At 46.9% G+C, this 20,076-nt stretch overlaps 1 protein-coding gene across 2 annotated transcripts in view; it reads left to right on the top strand.

Moving 5' to 3' along the window:
- Positions 1 to 20,076, top strand: part of LRP1 (LDL receptor related protein 1) — a 385,437-nt gene that overhangs the window by 131,515 nt on the left and 233,846 nt on the right. For both annotated transcript variants that reach the window (XM_073663345.1, XM_073663344.1), the window contains exons 4-6: positions 9,588 to 9,707; positions 16,553 to 16,681; positions 18,961 to 19,224. In XM_073663345.1, the coding sequence (XP_073519446.1) occupies positions 9,588 to 9,707; positions 16,553 to 16,681; positions 18,961 to 19,224 (513 nt within the window). The remainder of the gene's footprint in view (positions 1 to 9,587; positions 9,708 to 16,552; positions 16,682 to 18,960; positions 19,225 to 20,076) is intronic.

Below are 20,076 nucleotides of genomic sequence, written 5' to 3'. Positions count from 1 at the left end.
AGAGTCTGTCATTAAAAACATGTTCAAACCAAGCAGTTATTCAGTGAGCGATCAGTTTAGTGCACATTTTGACAGCTCTTGGGGTTACAGGAGCAAGAAGAAGGCAGAGAGAGAGAGGGAAACAAGTTCCTGGGAAGGTGCACTGAACTACTCGACCTTGCAAACGGTGCACCTGACGCCTGTGCTTGGTTTGAACAGTCATTTAAAAAGGTATGTTGGTTGGAGCAACCGAATCAGTCTTTTCTGTTTGTCCCTTCTATCACCAAATAAAGGTTACTTTTAAAGGAGGTTTTCCGTTAGATAAAATCAAGCAGAGATCTTGAAACCTTGATAAATTATTTCGAAAACTATATTGGAAAATGGTTTTCATCATGTATAAATATACCCTTTATTTGCAGAAACTGAAATAAATCTTTTCAGTTTGTCCATATTTCTAGTATGTGAACTGAAATCCCCTGTAAAGAATAAATAAACCCCCCGCAGGTCGTGTGTGGCTCCTGCTGTTTGTGGTAAGAGGTTACCGTGCAAGGAAAGCTGGGACGTGCTGATGCGGTTACTTTATAGATCTGGTGCTGAGAAGGTCAGCTCCTCATAAACAGCCACGTACAGACACATATTTGTGGTGGTCCGGAGGAAGTGACTGGTGGGGCCGAGTCATCTGTGTCCCGGTCATGTACTCCCCGACTCCTCCATCCTAGGAAGTGAAAGCTCTTACATTGCAGTTTTTTTCTTTATTTTTGTGAACTTCTTATTCTTGTGCGTTTGTTGCATTTTTGAGGAATTTATGTTTTGTAAACTTTGTGAACCAAGATAAATGGTGACGCCAGCAGCACAGCCCGGTGATGCCTATCAGGGCGCTGCCGTCTGGGAAGAATGAAAATCTGTCCTTAATTTCTCATTGTAATTTTTTTTTGGGAGGAGGGTTCATCCTCCTAATCCTTTGCCAGTCATGTACCACTCGCGGCACTGTAGTAGGTGCTCGGCAGACAGGCTGTTGTGTGTGGCAATTACTTTAGCTGCGGAACAGTCACACTTTATGGGATCATTGCACATAATAATTAATCTGTCCAATTAACTTCTCTGCATGTGGAATGCTCGGCACACGGACCCCTGGGAGATTTATTTTCTGTGGACACTAGAGCTAGACATGATGAAGCTATTTCCTCCACTGCAGCTAGTGACTGCTTCTTTTATGACGAGTTGCCTGCCAAGGACAAGATAAATAAACCAACCATTAAATAAGAAAGTTCGGAAAAAAAAAAAAAAATTTGATCAATTCCCCTGACACTAGTTTTGGCCATGTCTATGACTTGCAATTTAGAAGATTCCCATTCACACTTTATTATTTATTATGCTTATATAGCACAATCATATTCCACAGCACTATACACTTGTCCCCATTGGGGCTCACAATCTAGATTCCCTATCAGTATGCATTTGGAGTGTGGGAGGAAATGAGTCCACGGAGGAAACCCACACAAACACATACAAACTCCTTGCAGATATTGCCCTCGGTGGGATTTGAACCCTGGACCCCAGCAAGGTTCATAAGGATGGGGCGCAGCCTCGCTCAGTACAACAAGACCATGCCCACTAGTTGGGTTCTGGCCGGGAGTATGCATATCACATATGTACCTGCCTGTTCTGGCTGAGAAATCGGCGAATCCTCGGAGCGAACAGTGTTTGCGCTGGAGTGATTCATAAGTCTGTAGTCACACAGAATGACTGCAGACTTATCTTTTTAGACCGGACAACCCCTTTACAGGGAACCTGTAATGATTTTTTTTCCAATATAACTTACAACCACCACCTTTCTGCCCCATGTGACAGCATTCTATAATGCTGCACATATGACTCCAATTCGCCCTGCAAGACAAACAAAAGACCTTTTATTATACTCACCTACGGGACGGTTTGGTCCCTTTTGGCGTTGCTGGTTTTGGTCCTTTCTTCTTGCGGCAGTCCTCCTTCTGTGCTCCGTGTGGATGACGCGTCCTACTTCATCCACAAAGTGTTCCCCCTTCGCCCCTGGCAGAGCTGAGACTCTGCGCCTGCGCAGAAGCGCAAAAGACAACACTGTGTAGCACAGAAGAAGGATGGCATTGCAAGAAGAGAGGATGTGCTGGACCAAGACGAGTGACGCCCATCGGACCGGACCATCCCATAGCTGTGCATAATAAAAGATCTTTTTTTTGCCTTGCTGGGCAAATTGGAGTCATGTGCAGCATTATTGAATGCTGTCAAATGGGGCTGAAAGTTGGTGGCCGTAGGTTATATTGGAAAAAGCTGGTGACAAGTTCCTTATTCTTATTCTTCAGTGTCGTTATTTTACATCACTGAGAAATAAGTATTTAGCAACCCACGACAGATGACAATGCAGCCGATGGCAGCTGTATACGTATGCTGACTGATACGCTACTGCATTGTCCATAATTGTTCTTCGCATAAATTATGTTTATTTAACCCCCTAGATGCTGCAGTCAATAGCAATAGTAGAATCTAGATCAGGGGTCTGAAACACGCGGGCCGCATGCGGCCCCTCCGGCTGCTTCTTGCTGCCCGCAGGCACAGACCCCGTAACGATCGCGTCTCTCTCCAGCAGCCGCCGACATCAGCGCTGTAATGCAGTGTATTGTCGCGCAGAGACTGGCTCTCTGCACAGCAATACCAATGTCAGCCGCTTGTCTATCAGAGGCCAGCAGCTGACATCTGCTTTCCAGCGCAGCAGCGTATAACGTCACTGCCATGCGCAGATGTCAGCTGCTGGCCTCTGATAGGCCGGCGGCTGGCACTGGTATTGCTGTGCAGAGAGCCGGTCTCTGCGCGGCAATACACTGCATTAGAGCGCTGATGTCGGCGGCTGCTGGAGAGAGCCGCGATCGTTACGGGGTCTGTGCCTGCGGGCCACAGGTTAAGAAAGGACGCCGAGGGAACGGAGGACAGGTGAGAATCTTTTTTTTTTTTTTTCTCTGTCATGTGAAATACAGCACAGGGGACCCTGAGCTCAGTATGGGGGGACGGGGACCCTGAGCGCAGTATGAGGGGGTGGGGACCCTGAGCGCAGTATGGGGGGATGGGGACCCTGAGCGCAGTATGGGGGGATGGGGACCCTGAGCGCAGTATGGGGGGATGGGGACCCTGAGCGCAGTATGGGGGGACGGAGACCCTGAGCGCAGTATGGGGGGACGGGGACCCTGAGCGCAGTATGGGGGGACGGGGACCCTGAGCGCAGTATGGGGGGGACCATGTCTGCAAGATATGGACCAGGATGGGGGACCATGTCTGCAATATGGGGGACCTGGATGGGAGACCATGTCTGCAATATGGGGGACCATGTCTGCAATATGGGGGACCTGGAAGGGGGAGCATGTCTGCTATATGGGGGACCTGGATTGGAGACCATGTCTGCAATATGGGGGACCTGGATGGGAGGCCATGTCTGCAATATGGGGGACCTGGATGGGGGACCATGTCTGCAATATGGGGGACCATGTCTGCAATATGGGTGACCATGTCTTCAATATGGGGGACCTGGATTGGAGACCATGTCTGCAATGTGGGGGACCTGGATTGGAGACCATGTCTGCAATGTGGGGGACCTGGATGGGAGACCATGTCTGCAATGTGGGGGACCTGGATGGGAGACCGTGTCTGCAATGTGGGGGACCTGGATGGGAGACCGTGTCTGCAGTGTGGGGGACCTGGATGGGAGACCGTGTCTGCAGTGTGGGGGACCTGGATGGCAGACCATGTCTGCAGTGTGGGGGACCTGGATGGGAGACCATGTCTGCAGTGTGGGAGACCTGGATGGGAGACCATGTCTGCAATGTGGGGGACCTGGATGGGAGACCATGTCTGCAGTGTGGGGGACCTGGATGGGAGACCATGTCTGCAGTGTGGGGGACCTGGATGGGAGACCGTGTCTGCAATGTGGGGGACCTGGATGGGAGACCGTGTCTGCAATGTGGGGGACCTGGATGGGAGACCGTGTCTGCAGTGTGGGGGACCTGGATGGGAGACCATGTCTGCAGTGTGGGGGACCTGGATGGGAGACCGTGTCTGCAGTGTGGGGGACCTGGATGGCAGACCATGTCTGCAGTGTGGGGGACCTGAATGGGAGACCATGTCTGCAGTGTGGGAGACCTGGATGGGAGACCATGTCTGCAATATGGGGGACCTGGATGGGAGACCATGTCTGCAGTGTGGGGGACCTGGATGGGAGACCATGTCTGCAGTGTGGGGGACCTGGATGGGAGACCATGTCTGCAGTGTGGGGGACCTGGATGGGAGACCATGTCTGCAGTGTGGGGGACCTGAATGGGAGACCATGTCTGCAGTGTGGGGGACCTGGATGGGAGACCATGTCTGCAATATGAAGGACCTGGATGGGAGACCATGTCTGCAAGATGAGGACCAGTTCAAAAGGTGTCTAGAAAATAAAATGGTATCACTAAAAATGTCACTTTGTGATGCAAATAATGCGGCCCCCCAAATTAAATGTTTTTCTGTGTGCTGCCCATATGCCAAGCTGAGTTTGAGACCCCTGATCTAGATGGTTGTCAGAAGTATGGGTCTTCTACTATTACCCCATCGGTATCCTTTGATTATGGGATCTTGATGGTTGCCTTGGCAACCGAAGACCAAGTAATAGCCTTGGGGTCTGCCAGCTACAGTTACCTGTTGGGCACCGCCATGAGCCAGGGTCTGACAAGCCAAGTGCCAATGCAAACCTGACAGATCTGATGAATCGCAGTGCAGGAGTATTGCACTGTATCAAAAATGCAATCAAAGTGTAAGATTCAAATCCCATAGTGAAACTAAGAAAAAAAAAAAAAGCTACAAAAATTTTTTGGGCAGAGAACAATTTGTAGCAAATCATAAAAAATGTCTTATATAAATTTGCTATCACTAACAAAACAGTCTTGTTAAAGAAGTAAAGAAATCAACTCTTGAATTGCTGGTTTGTGTTACAGATCCAAAAAATCTCATTCAAAAGTCATAAAAAAAAATGTTATAGACCATAACATGGTACCAATAAAAACCTCAGCACATCGCGCAAAACACAAGCCATATATATATATGTGTGTGTATGTGTATATGTATGTATATATATTATATGTAAATAAATATGTAAATAAAATTGTTTAGTGTGCGAAAGTAGCAAGACATTAAAGGAGACTTACCATATTTTTCGGACTATGAAACGCACCGGACCATAAGACGCTCCCCAAATTTTGGGGTGGAAAATAGGAAAAAACATTTTTTGATAAGATGGGGGTCCCTCTTATAGTTTGAATAGGTATCTTACCTGGAAAGGCCGTGTAGCGGGAGACACAGGAGGCAAGGTCCTTCAGGTAGCCGGGCCTGGCGCTGGTGGCTTGCGTTGGTGGCCTGGGTGCCTGGCGCTGTGCGCCTGGTGGCCTGGCCACCTGGTGGTCTGGCGCTGGTGGCCTGGGGCCGGGTGCCTGGCGGCCTGGGCACCTGGTGCTGGGGAGCTTGGGTGCCTGGCTCTGGGGGCTTGGGGCCTGGGTGAGTGATGGCTGGCGCTGGGGTTTGGGGCCTGGGTGAGTGGTGGCTGGGGGCTGGGGGCCTGGGTGAGTGGTGGCTTGGGCCCTGGGGCCTGGTACCGGGGCCGGTGTGTTGCTGTGAGTAGCGTGGCAGAGCAGCGTGAGCGGCTTCTGGTGCGTGCGACCATCTCTCTGAAGCTGAGATCTACAGGAAAATGGCCGCCGGTGTAGCAGAGCTCATGTGGCGGCTCCGGTGGCCATTTTTTCCTGTACATCAGCTTCAGAAAGATGGCCGCGTGCACCGGAAGCCTCTCACGCCGCTCACAGCAAGAAACCGGCCCTGGTACCAGGCAAGGCCCCGGCTCCCAGGCGGATATCTCTTCTGCCGCCCCCACCTGCTGCCGCTGCCGATCCCACTCCACCACCACTGGTAAGTTACTTTCGGACCATAAGACGCACCCCCCAGTTTCCTCCCAAATTTTGGGGGAAAAAAGTGCGTCTTATGGTGTGAAAAATGCGATATACTGTAAATCTGGTATCACTGTAATCGTACTGAACTGAAGAGTATAGCTGACACTTAGGTCTCCATCTGGCCTCTGTTCCGGCAGTGTCCATCTTTTTAGACGTCTTTATACAACAAAAATTGTGCCATAGTTGTGTGCAGGGCTGTGGAGTTGGAGTCGGAACCCATTTTGGTGGAGTCGGCATAAAATGGACCGACTCCTAAAATGTATAATAAATTGGGTACAGTAGTTCAATGCAGTTTGTAGGGAATATTTTTTCATAAGAATTTGGTAAAGTTATGAAATGTCCTATAAATGTCTGTTCTATTCCTGATCTAAGGGTCTAGACTTTTAGCTGAGATGAATCTGGGCTACAGTAAATTTATCACTTAAACATGAGCCATGTATGAGGGAGTCGAAGTCGGTGTCATGGAAATTGAGGAGTCGGAGGTTTGGTTTAACGACTCCACAGCCCTGGTTGTGTGCAGGCCTAAAAAGCCATGACTTTGCCTGAACAGAGGGGATATTCCTCATTATACTGAAAGGTTCTGTCTGGATCATGTTTTTTGAGGGATTTATATGGAAAGCCTGATGTATAAATGTGAACCTAGCCTTAAAAGCAATAAAAAAAAATGTGATTTGCCCCAAAATGCTAGCAATAAAAACTTCAAGCCATCCTGCAAAAAAAAGTCACTACACAGGTCCCTCATCTGTTAATGGAAAAATAGGGGGTGTCTACATCATATGTAGTTCAGAGACTCTGGAAAAGTGATATGGCTCCCCTCCCCAGTGTGCCTAAATTGCAAATGGTGTCCACATGTATGGCATTGGTGTAGCGTGAACTGCCCACTTTATGGGGTGCGTGCCTCCTGAAGCACAAGCTGTGTATAATGTATCAGACACTATCCTGGCATATTTGCAATTTTCCCTTTGCAATATCAATGGATGTTTTTGTCCGGAAAACATGTATGGGGCCAAAATAACCCCTGCATCTATAGATTAATTCACCGAGTACGTTCTGACAAGGTTTGGGGTATCACTGTGTTCCTCTGAATTGAGTAACAAATAAAAGGGGGGCGGTTGCATTTTCATGTAGTATTTCTGGTGAAAATCAAAAATGGCTAATATTACATTTTAGTGGTAAAAAAAAGTACATTTTTTATTTCCATGCCCCAATATTATAAAATTGTGTGTGTATCCTATGGATTCAAAATACCCACTGCACCATTAGATAATTTTTTTTTAGTGATGTTGTCTCTAAAATGTGGGTGTTTCACTGTTTCAGCACTTCAGGGGCTCTGCAAATGCCACCCCAATATATTGGAACAAAATTCCTATTTTAAAAGCGAAATGACTCTCCTTCCCTTCCAAGTTCCATAGTGAGACCAAACTATAGTATCCAACCTCATATGGGATATCACAGTGTTTGGGAGAAATTATGGGGTCCTTCTTTTCCAAATATCCCTTTTGAGAATGAAAAAAATTTCAGGGTAAAGTAGCATTATGCCCCCCCCCCCCCAAATAATTTTTTGTTTTCACAGCCTAAGTCTATAAATTTCTGTGAAGCACCTCTGGGTTAAAAATGCTCACCACCAGCCTAGATGAATTCCTTGAGGGGTTTAGTTTCAAAATGTGGTCACTTTATAGGGTGTTTCTGTTTTTTGTGATGAATGGCAGCAAAGAGATCCCGCAGAATCCCACCGCTGCCACCACTTGTGAAGGATCCACTCCTCGCCACCCGCCTGACGTCACAGTTACGTCAGGCGGAACACGTGATACGGATCTGCCCTTTGCACCAATGTGACGTTCTGCACCCCCTCGGGGACGCGTATGGTCAGATTGGTACAGTTCTACACAGACTCTCCTGTCCACACGGATGCAGGAAGGCACTGGGAATGAGAAGAGGTGGCACACTCAGTCACTGACATGGCACCACACTCGCTAACACCCCTGACAGGCTGAGAGGCCCCTTTACTAGTTCCAGTGAAGCAGAACCTTGTCGGCCTGGTAGAGCTGCCTCCAGTTTCTATTAGATATAAGTCCTCCATCCATTAACGGAAATTATATCGGGCCAGAAATCCGCCCCAGAAGCATGAGGATTAAGCCAAACAACGGACGTTTGGGTTCATGGATTGAGCTAAAAGAGCAGCCCAAGGTTAAATTATTATATATTTAATCGCCTTAAGGGCACACTAGACAGTACACTGTATGCATAAGGGTTATACATACATAATGGTCAGAGATGCTAACACAATAGTAGTGGTACAAAAGATATAAGCAGATATTAAGAGTCAGTTACCAGTCAGATGGAAGGCCTGGCTTGCAGGGGAGGGGCTGCCTCATGGGAGGCTTGTGATTCCATGTGTTGCAGGACTTCTGCCACACGACTTGTCGTCACGGCCTCCCAGGGAAAAAGACACTGGACTATGGCTGCTGGAGCTCTTAACCCCTCTCGGTCACCCCCCCCCTCCCGCACCCTGGCTGAACCTAAATCTCTACCCCTGGCCTCTCTCAGCTAAAAAAACTAAAATGGGCTATACTTCCTTAATGGACGGTCCTAGGGAGCCGATTCTGGTGTCATCGGATCCAGCCGGGCCCCTGCTACATGTGGAGACCAAACACAGCGGCCTTAGAGGTTTCCAAAAGGCTGTGCCGTGTATCTCCCTATCCCTGCGCGCTAGACAGTGCTGGAAGCTAGGGTGACATTCTTCATGTTAGGGTGGTTCCAAAAATCTATTTGGTGTTTCACTGGGATGTATTGTATTCCCATAACTTGGTATTGAATTATACTTGTCTGACACAAAAGATATGCCGCATGGCTGGAGTCCACAGGGGGCCTTCCTGTAGCAGCTCCACAGCTGGTGGTGGTGGGTTTTGTTACTCAGTGTCCCTCAGCCCCCTCCCTTTTGCTTGCTGCAAAAGTGTCCGGTTACAGCTTTACACTGTAGAGCTGTTTAATCCCCTGCCAAACAGGGCACGATGATTGACGTGGGATTATATCTTCAGTATTCTTCACACACACCCCCCCCCCAAAAAAAAAATAATTTTTCGTTTTCACAGCCTAAGTCTATAAAATTCTGTGAAGCACCTCTGGGTTAAAAATGCTCACAACCAAACCTAGATCAATTCGCTGAGGGGTCTAGTTTCCAAATGTAGTCACTTATAGGGTGTTTCTGTTTTTTGGAATCTTAATTAACTAGTTTATGTGATATGGCGATCTGGTTTAAGGGCGTAAACAATCAAATTGAAAAAAATGTGTTTGTTTTTTTTTTTAAGTCAAATTTAAGATATTTTTCATATAAAACTAAATACATATCGACCTTAATTTATGAATAACATAAAGTATTATATGTAGAAAAACAGTTTTAGAATCACTGGGCTATGTAGAAGCATTACAGAGTTATTACCAAATCAACTGACTCGTGTCAGATTAGAAAAATCTGTCACAGTCGTTAAGTTCAAAAATTGGCTATTATCAGTAAGGGGTTAAATGTATCAGGGAACCTTTTTAACTTCTATTTTTGTATTTTCTGCTTTGATTGATATCTAATATTATGACCCTTTTCTCCCTTTCTAGAATTTGCATTCAACTGCACCATATCTGGATGTCAGCATCACTGTGCGTGCACCGTGAATGGACCCGTGTGCTACTGTAACGCCTCTTTCCAGCTTGCTGAGGATGGCAAGACTTGCAAAGGTCCGTAATCCTCCTGTCAGTATGGCAACTGTCTAAACAAAGTATACCTCTTAAGAGCTCGCTCACATTGGCGTATTACACGGCTGAGTGCTGTGCGGTGTTTTATCAGACAGCACTCTGCCCAATGTTACACTATGGGGCAGTGCAGAGCTGCCATTATTTTCCCCTTCTCCCATGACAGCACCACCTGAGAGAGGGTATCCGCCCACCAAGGACAGGAACCTACTGAATAAAAAGGCGGTACCTCTCCTTCGCATCAGTTTTTGGTTCCTGTCCCTGATGGGAGCCTCACCAGGTGGTACCTCACGTACCTGGATTATGGACGGTGCGGCCTGGAGGCCGTGGAAGCAGCAGATGGTCCCTGTTCCCAGCCCGTCTGGCTGCTGCCCGGGTCTGCGTGTGGGGAGGAGGTGCTGTTTTCCTTTGGATGCCTCCCCGCGTGCGCCGGGGCCTGCGGCCGGGTCTGCGCCTCGCAAAGATGAACTGAGCGCGCCGGCCGGCAGGTCTTCCGGGCTGCGCACGTGGGGGTCGCGTCGCACCCTGTGACGGAGCGCGCCGGAAGTCCGGGCTGCGCACGCGCGGGGTGCTGGCGCGCCCTATCACGGAGTGCGCCGGAAACCGGGTCTGCGCATGCGCGGGTGGGAAGCTGTCATCCCGCTGCAAGCGCGCCGGGTGCCGCTGGGCTGCGCACGCGCAGAGGCAGGTGGATCTGCGGGTAGCGCGCCAGCTGGCTAAAATTTAAAAAAAAAAAAAAAAAAAAGAAAAAGAGAGAGGAGCACGCTGCCGGAAGGGAAGGAGCCTAAAGGAGGTGGAGCCCTACTGCTTTTAAGGATGGGGAGCAATCAGGATGGCGGTGTCTGCATCCCCGCCATGATGAATGAGGAACCGCAGTCACCTGGGCAGCAGCTGTCACCGCCACAGGAAGTACAGCAGCAGCCACAGCCATCAAAGCAGCGCAAGCAGCTCAAACAAATGGAACGGGAATCTTCCCATCGACAAAGTCACAGCAGTGAGGGGCGTACGAGTTCCGGCAAGACTGGTCAGAAAAGACTTCGTCAGTCCACCTCCGCCAGATGGGAGCCCTCATGTGAACGGCAACCACCGCCTCCGGTACCCTAGTCTGAACGGCAGTGTGGTGAGTGATCTTCGTGAAAGTCTCACCTTGAATAATGTGCTCTTCTCTCTCTCTCTCTCTTTTCCTCCTTCTTCTCCTTTTATTTCTTGGGGCAGGAGGCGAAGAAGTGTAGTGCTAAAAATAAAAACAGGGAGTGTGCTTTATGCAAAATCGGTCTTCCCACCTCCTATGCCAAAAACCTATGCTCAGACTGTATTCAGAAAACCATTGCAGAGGAGTCCCCCAGGTTTTCTTTAGAATTAAAGGATCTAATCCAGACAGAGGTCAGAGAGTCTTTAAGAGGCTTAACCTCACTCAAAAAGAAGAAGCGAAAACTAGTTTCTTCAGAATCAGAGGAATCAGTGGAGTCCCGTTTTACGAGAGAACTGCCTTCCTCCTCTAATCACTCCTCATCGTCATCGGAGTCTTCGGATGATAATGGGGGGGGCAGACCTTGTTTTTCGGTTGATAATACTGAGAGACTAGTTAAAGCCGTCAGAGGGACTATGGCTATTACTGATACCAAAGTGCCCAGAACAGTCCAGGATGTTATGTTCGGGGGCTTAGACCAAAGGAGGAGACGCTCATTCCCGGTCAATGACAGGATTAAATCTCTGATAGAAAGGGAATGGAAGAAACCGGAGAGGAAGGGTCAGCTGCCATCATCCTCCAAGCGGAGGTACCCCTTTGAGGATGAGGATGCGGCTAAATGGGACAAAACCCCTAAGATTGACGTGGCCATTTCAAAATCTTCAAAAAAATCCACTCTGCCCTTTGAGGATTTAGGAGCCTTAAAAGACCCGCTGGATAAAAAAGCGGAGTCCTTCCTTAAGCAAACCTGGGAGTCGTCAACAGGGGCCCTTAAACCGGCAGTAGCAGCGACCTGCACTGCTAGATCTATGATGATCTGGCTTCAACAATTGGAAGACCAGATCAGGGGGAATGTGTCCAGGGAGAAAATTCTATCAGACCTTCCTCTTGTGCAGGGAGCGGCTGCATTCCTGGCAGATGCATCGGCAGATTCAGTTAGGCTGGCTGCCCGGTCTGCAAACCTCTCTAATGCAGCCCGTAGGGCGCTATGGCTCAAGAGCTGGCCAGGAGATGTGCAGTCAAAGTCTAAACTGTGCTCAATCCCTTGTGAGGGGGACTTCTTGTTCGGCAAAGGTCTAGATGACATCCTAGATAAAGCCGCAGACAAAAAACATGGATATCCCACGGTGTCTGGTTCCCGATTTAACAGTTCCTTTCGGAAGAGAAAATACAGCCGCAGTAAAGCTCCCAGAGACCAAGGTAGCTGGAAAGACCGAAAGCCGTATAGCAGAGGCTTCATGTTTGGGGGTCCCTCCTCCGAGAATAAGAAAGCCCCTAAGTGACAGTTCCCCCCAGGTGGGAGGAAGATTGTCCCACTTCCTGCCTGCCTGGAAGAAAATTTCATCCAATTCTTGGATCTTAGGGATAATCAGGAGGGGGCTCACACTAGAGTTCAAGAGCAGGCCCAAGAACACTGTCAAAATATCAGCCCCCAGAGGTTTAGCGGAACAGATAGCCTTACAGCAGGAAGTTCTCTCTCTGCTCAGGAAAGGAGTTTTGGTGGAAACACCTGCACCCGAGCAAGGAAGAGGATTCTATTCGACCCTCTTCCTAATAAAGAAGCCGGACGGCTCCTTCAGGACCATTGCGAACTTAAAGAGACTGAACGACCATTTAATCTACAGGCCTTTCAAGATGGAAACAATAAAATCAGCCATAAAGATGTTATTTCCGGACTGTTTTATGTGCGTCCTCGATCTGAAGGACGCCTACTACCACGTCCCGATTTTGCCAGATCATCAACAGTTTCTAAGAGTAGCTGTACAATTCGGCAGGCACGTAAGGCATTTTCAGTTCGCAGCTCTTCCCTTTGGCATTTCCATGGCGCCGAGAGTCTTCACAAAAGTCATTCTGGAGGTCACAGCGCACTTGAGGGAAAGAGATATTTTAGTCATCCCTTATCTGGACGACTTCTTAGTAGTGGGCAGATCAAGTCAACTCTGTGCTCTAGCCCTGGCGGACGTCATGGCCAGTCTAAGACGCCTAGGTTGGCTGTTAAATCTGGAGAAGTCAAGGCTGGAACCAAAGAGGGTTCAGTCTTTCCTGGGTCTCATTCTGGACTCGGAAAACCAAACCTGTCTTCTGCCAGAGGAAAAGAAACTGAAGATCAGATCCCTAACATCTCAGATTGTCAGCAATCCGACCATCACCCTGAGGAGTGCAATGTCTCTGTTGGGTACAATGACGTCTTGCATTCCGGCGGTTCAGTGGGCCCAGCACCATTCCAGATGTCTTCAACAGGAGATTCTGGCAGCGGACAGGCGGCTCAAAGGTCGCCTGAATGGGAAAATATCTCTTCCAGATGTTGTGATCAACTCCCTGGACTGGTGGACATCTCCGGTCAACCTATCTTTGGGGGTTCCTTGGACCTTCCAGGTGTCTGATACAATTACAACAGACGCAAGTGCGGAAGGTTGGGGAGCTCACCTAAGGGATAGTTCTGTACAAGGCCTCTGGTCGGACAGCGAGACAAGCCTCTCTTCCAACATGAAAGAGCTGTTGGCAGCCAGAAACGCACTAAAAGAATTCAGTTCTGTTCTTCAGGGTCCTCACATCAGGATAATGTCAGACAACAGATCAACAGTCGCCTACATCAATCATCAGGGGGGTACCAGGTCTCTCCCTCTGATGTTAATAGCGGATCAGATCTTCAGGTTTGCCGAGAGTCGGCTGGTTACGCTCTCGGCACTGCATATAAAAGGGGAAGAGAACATAAAGGCCGATTTCTTGAGTCGTCACATCTTGAAACAAGGAGAGTGGGAGTTGAATCCAGCCGTTTTTCAGCAGATTGTGGATCGGTGGGGACAGCCCCAGATAGATCTGTTTGCAAACAGACACAATCGGAAGACCGAAACCTTTTGCTCCCTGAATCCAAAAGAGGGGGCGTTTGCGGTGGACGTGCTGCAGATTCAGTGGGATTTCACTCTAGCTTATGCCTTTCCCCCTTTAGTACTGATCCCTACTATCCTGAGGAAGATCCGAGAGGAACGGGCGAGGGTTATATTGATCGCCCCGTTCTGGCCCAAGAGACCATGGTTCACTTGGATGAAGAGAATGTCCCAAGCAGATCCATGGGTTCTTCCGGACATCCCGGATCTCCTCAGGCAGGGCCCAGTCTGTCATCCCCAAAGAGCGGGCCTGCATTTGACGGCTTGGATTTTGAGAGGTCGCTATTGACGCAAAGGGGGTTTTCTCCAGATCTTGTTACTACCCTTCTAGCAAGTAGAAAGCCGATAACAACTAGAATCTATGGTAGAACCTGGGCTAAGTTCTTGTCTACCTCGGGTCAGTCTGCCAAAGGGAGGGTTCCTATTGAGGCCATACTAGAATTCCTCCAGAAGGGGTTAAACATGGGACTAGCCACCAGTACTCTTAAGGTACAGGTATCGGCTCTGGGGGCACTGTATAATTATGACTTGGCAGCAAATAGATGGATCATTAGATTTATTAAAGCCTGTCATAGATCCAGACCTATTCCTGTTCCAAGAATGCCTCCTTGGGACCTTAATTTAGTTCTGGAAGCATTAACCAAACCTCCCTTCGAGCCCTTAGAGAAGGTTTCAGAAAAAATCTTAACTTTAAAGACTGCGCTATTGGTGGCCCTGACATCAGCTCGTAGAGTCAGTGACTTACACGCACTATCCGTTAACCATCCATTCACTCAAGTATGTATGGATAGAGTAATCTTAAGACCAGACCCGGCCTATCTTCCAAAGGTAGCCTCCAAGTTCCATAGGACGCAAGTAATCACTCTCCCTTCCTTCTATCCTAATCCTAGGGATTCTGAGGAATATAAGCTTCACACCTTAGATGTTAGGAGGGTGTTAGTCCAGTATTTGGAAGTGACAAAAGCCTGGAGAAAGAGTGACGCTTTATTTATATCCTTTCAGGGGGCTAGGAAAGGACTTAAGGTTACAAGGGGGACCATAGCTAGATGGGTCAGGGATACTATTACCTTAGCCTACTCTTCTAGCAATCTGCCGGTTCCTGAGAACCTGAAGGCCCATTCCACCAGAGCGGTAGCTGCTTCCTGGGCTGAGAAGGCGGATGTGCCCATCGACATTATATGTAAGGCGGCAACTTGGTCATCCCCTGCTACATTTTACAAACATTACCGTCTTGACCTTTCCTCTTCTACTGATCTGTCCTTTGGTAGAAAGGTGTTGCAAGCGGTGATCCCTCCCTCTGGTATTTAATCTCTATAAATCTCTCAGGTGGTGCTGTCATGGGAGAAGGGGAAAAGATCCTAGTTACTTACCGGTAACGGGATTTTACAGAGCCCATGACAGCACCCTATTAATTCCCTCCCCTTTATCACTGTGGTGTGCACTTTTTTTAAGGTGTTTAGTACATATGTTGAGGTGGTGGTTATGTATTAACCTGTCTTCGGAGGCCCTCTCATGCTCTGAAACAAAAAACTGATGCGGAGGAGAGGTACCGCCTTTTTATTCAGTAGGTTCCTGTCCTTGGTGGGCGGATACCCTCTCTCAGGTGGTGCTGTCATGGGCTCTGTAAAATCCCGTTACCGGTAAGTAACTAGGATCTTTTCTCATGCCGATTCAACATGAGAAAACAATCACAGTATGCTGCAGGTGCATCCGATAATCCGATCATCTACACCTATACAAGTCTATAGGTGCGTGTGAAATATTGGACTTCACTTGGTTGTCACCCGAGTGTAGTGCAATTACTGCGGACTCAGACAATGGAGAAGATGGAGAAATGACTTTCTCAATCTTCTCTGCACCTGTTCTGCGATTCTCATATGAATTGGATCACACTAAGGTGACACTCGGATCGCGCTCTGAAAGAGTTGATTCGAGAGTATTTGCATATTCAGCTCTGATTCTCTCGCATAAGAGAATCAATGGCCATGTGACCCCGGCCTAAGAAGAATACAGAATACCATTTTGATGATGCCCATTGTGACAGCAAATTGTGAAAGCATTCCCTTTTCAAATTGGTTACTCGTGTGCGATACGTAACAGTCAAGCAACTAAAATATAATGGAGCTGAGAATGCACCGTGCTCAGGTGACTTTTGAAGATCTACATTTATGGGCTTCTTTTGTTTCTAAATTATTTAACAATAAGAAAGTGTCATGTTCAAGGGAGCCTGGCACCAGGTTTTCCCCATATAAAGTTGGGCCAGCGCCTGTTAGCCCTAAGTGACAGCATTCTAGAATGCTGTATATAAGTCCCCAATGCGCTCTGATCATGATCCGGTGCCTCCTCCCTTATTGTGATCGCTGTCCCCCTTCTTGCTTCATGTGGATGATGCATCCTACATCATCCACACATTTTTCTCTATGGTGCTCCTGCGCTGTCGTACCTCTCTCCGTCCTGCCGAGGGCCAAGCCCAATACTGTAATGCACTTGCGCCGGCGCTCTTTGGGGTTTCCCTGCGCATGCACATTACAGTTTTTTGATCTGCCCTCGGAATATGTTGCATCTGTTTTTTTTCAGCATTGCAACTTGTAAACTCCTATCACGTAATGATACATTTACTGATCTTGGACTTATTACTTACTAATCTAAACCAAATATTTTTGCTTTTTTTTTTTAGCTAAACCTAAAAATAAACTTGTAATGAAAATGAATTTTTTTCACTTTGTAAACTGGTATCTTTGCCCTCCCCGCAGACTTCGATGAGTGCACACTTTATGGGACTTGCAGTCAGACGTGCCAGAACACCGAAGGGTCTTACACTTGTGGATGCGTGGAGGGCTATCTACTACAGCCTGACAATAAATCCTGCAAAGCAAAGAACCGTAAGCATTGTGCTGTCTTATATTGTATGCAATTTATTAGTACTGCAATGTCTAAATAATACTGCTATACTAAAATTAAGCACAGTATAAGGGCCCTTTCACGCTGGCAAATTTCTACCCATAACAAGGACCGTTCTACAATATGACAAGGCAATCGGTGCAAACTCAATACCCACAAGTGATCGTTAAACAGCTTTTACTTGTTTATCAGCTGATTGATGCCATGGTTGATGATCAGAAATGAGCATTCTTACTGTCGGTGTAAAAGATCCTTGAAATATTAGTCCTGCTCTGCTCGTTTCTGAATCGGGCTGGGAGAATTCCAGATGAGGTCACACACATTTTAGGCAAAAAATATATATACATTTTTTACATTTTAAAAATTACAAAAACATCTAAACAAGCCTGATGTATTTTGGAAACAAGTCCTGTGGACCAATGAGGTTAAAACAGAACTTTTTGGCCACAATGATCAAATGTATATGTGGAGAAAAAAGGGCACAGAATGTCAGGACAAGAACATCTCACCAACCATTAAGCATGGGGGGGATCGTTCATGCTTTGGGGTTGTGTTGCAGCCAATGGCATGGGGAACATTTCACGGGTATAGGGAAGAATGGATCAATGAAATTTCCACAAATTATTAATGCAAACATAACACCATCTGTAAAAAAGCTGAAGTTGAAAAGAGGATGGGTTCTACAAATGCAGGGATTCCTTAAGATGAGGAAAAAAATACTTTTTCAGGGTTTCAGCTTGGTAAAAGGGATATGAATTACTGTTATAAGTAATGTCTTCTATTTTGTCTGTAGTAATTGGTACTCTGATAATTCGAGAGGGAGAATGTGTATATTTACGTCTTCCCTTCATGTCCCAGACCTTTAGAGCCTTTGGTTACTAGCTGGAGAGAACATGTTGCAGATCTTAGACTAAGGCTATGTTCCCACATGTTGTGTTTTTTTCAGTCAGAAATCTGCAGCAAAACTCATCTCTGGCAGGAAATCAGTTGCGTCAAATCCTCAGGTTTTGCTGCATTTTTTTATGGGTTTTTTCCACTCCTTCTGTCTCTGTTTATGCTTGTACATAAAGTTCTGTGAAAAAAAAAAAAAAAGAACCTCATTCTATTTGCCATCAAAAATGCAGGTTTGCTGCATTTTTGGAGCGTTATTTTCACCACCCATTACTTCATATGGAAAAAACGCTGAAACAAGTGACATGCTCTATTTTCTAAAAACGCAAGCAAGGCACAAAATCCGCAGCAAAAAACAAACAAGATGTGTGAACAGAGAATTCTGGTTTCTCATAGACTTTGCTGGTACTGCAAAACACTGCTAAAAATTTGCTTAAAAATCTGCAGCAAAAAACGCTGCAAAACACACCGTGTGGGAACATAGCCTAACAGAACCTAAGATCTAAAAACAAAATGAGCAAATACCCTGTGGTAAGTAAATAAATAGTAATAGTACATGTAGCTAACTTATTGTACTTAGTTAAAGGCGTTGTCCATTACTTTCACATTGATGCCCTATTCGTAGGATAGGGCATCAATGTATGATCGGCCGGGGAACCGCACCCTGCACCCCCGGCGATCAGCTGTTATCGGTGCCAGCGGTGGTCGCCGGCAGGAAGTGCTCACCTGCGGTGCTTGGCCGTCCATCTGTAGTGGCCGCCATTGGGTACTGCACATGCATCTCCCATTGAATTGAATAGGAGACATATGTTCAGTAACAAGCGCCGGCCACTACAACTTGATGGCCAAGCACCGCAGGTAAGCACTTCCTGCTGGTGGCCGCTGCCGTCAGCACCAATAACAGCTGGCATCAATGCGAAAGTAGTGGACAACCCCTTTTAACATTTTTTGATCAACAACCGTTTTGATCAAAAAATTGTAAATGCCATCCCACCACGACAAGGTGTACCCAATCTAAATTTGATTCGCCCATATTCTTATGTTGACCCCTTTGAATTTATTAGATTGACTTTTGAGGGAACATTAGTAACATTCCCCACTGATTAATTCTGCTTCCATCCATGGGCCTAGTCATCGTGGATGGCCGTGCGATGAAATGTGATCTAACTTTATTCTGCCCCTTAACCAGCCTGAGCAGTACTACCATTATAGAAGCTTCCTTTCTATATTTCCAGCTTGGTCTTTGGTGGTAATATACTTGTATATTTTCAATAATAAATTCAGTTTTCAGAGTGACATCTTGGCAAACATATTGGGATGTTTCTGATATTTCCAGAATGTCTTACAAGTTTTCATATTTCTGTTTTAGAACCAGTGGAAAGACCCACAGTTCTGCTTATTGCCAGCACACAAAACATTTTGGCCACTTACTTAAATGGAGCGCCGGTGCAAGGCATTAACCCAACCAGCACCAAGCAAACAACAGCGATGGATTTTAACTATGCTGAGGAGACCGTGTGCTGGATCAACATGGGGGACAGCCCATCCCTAACAACATTAAACTGTGCCAAGATTCCCAACCTGAAGGGATTTACAGAGGAACGCACTATCAACATCTCACTAAGTCTTCACCGTAAGTTACCAAAAGTGCAAAATGGCAGATTTCCATTGACACATATACAAATGTTCCAGTCATTGTGTTATATAGAAGTATGTTGGTGTTTTACAAAGCTCCAGTTTCTCGCTTAACATAGAGGTGAAGGAAAAGTTGACTATTTTACATTGTGGACCTTAATACTAGTTCTAAAAAAAAAAATAATTTGTGACCCTTAGGTTTGCCCGCTGGGTGTTCCTACTTTTTTGCAATTGGGAAGACACTTGCTACTATTTATCCCAGAAGTGGTCCGGCTGTAGTTGTGTTATCCCTTCCTAGACCCTGACTTCAGAATTATTCTACATTGACATTAGCAGCAGGGAAATGACACCTGTAATGCACAGTCAGACGTTGGCCGCTTTTCTTAAACCCCCCATACAAATTAGAGTTCTGTTGGCCGAATCCACCAATTTGACCAGCAGCCTAATATGTATGGCGAAGCCTCCTGACTCACCCGAGATATGATGTTGGGGGAGAGAAGGATACAGCGTGTCAGATTTCCAGTGGTGGATCCTTTCATTCTTCAGAAGATAAGCCACTGCCTGACAACTTTGACAATGGCTCTCTCATAGAGTACACAGGAGCACTCTGTGTATGGGGTACTCAGGGTAGAGAGCTGTTGGCCAAACGATTGTTCAGCAGACATCTATTTAGTGGGTATGGGGTTGTTACAAAAGCCTCTCAAATGTTCTTAGAGGTCAAAGGTACAGCGCGTGACTTCTTGAGACAACCTTTTAAAGGGAATCTGTCACCAGGTTTTTGCTACCTCATTTGTGATAAGCACAATTTCGGAAAAGAGACCCTGAGTCCAACGATGTATCACTTAGATTA

The sequence above is a fragment of the Phyllobates terribilis genome, unplaced genomic scaffold (genome assembly GCF_046119375.1).
Source record: "Phyllobates terribilis strain yellow unplaced genomic scaffold, ASM4611937v1 Scaffold_2__4_contigs__length_985480577, whole genome shotgun sequence".
NCBI classification, from domain to species: domain Eukaryota; kingdom Metazoa; phylum Chordata; class Amphibia; order Anura; family Dendrobatidae; genus Phyllobates; species Phyllobates terribilis.
Note: the sequence above shows the minus strand (reverse complement) of the source record. Positions and strands in the feature narration are given on the sequence as shown.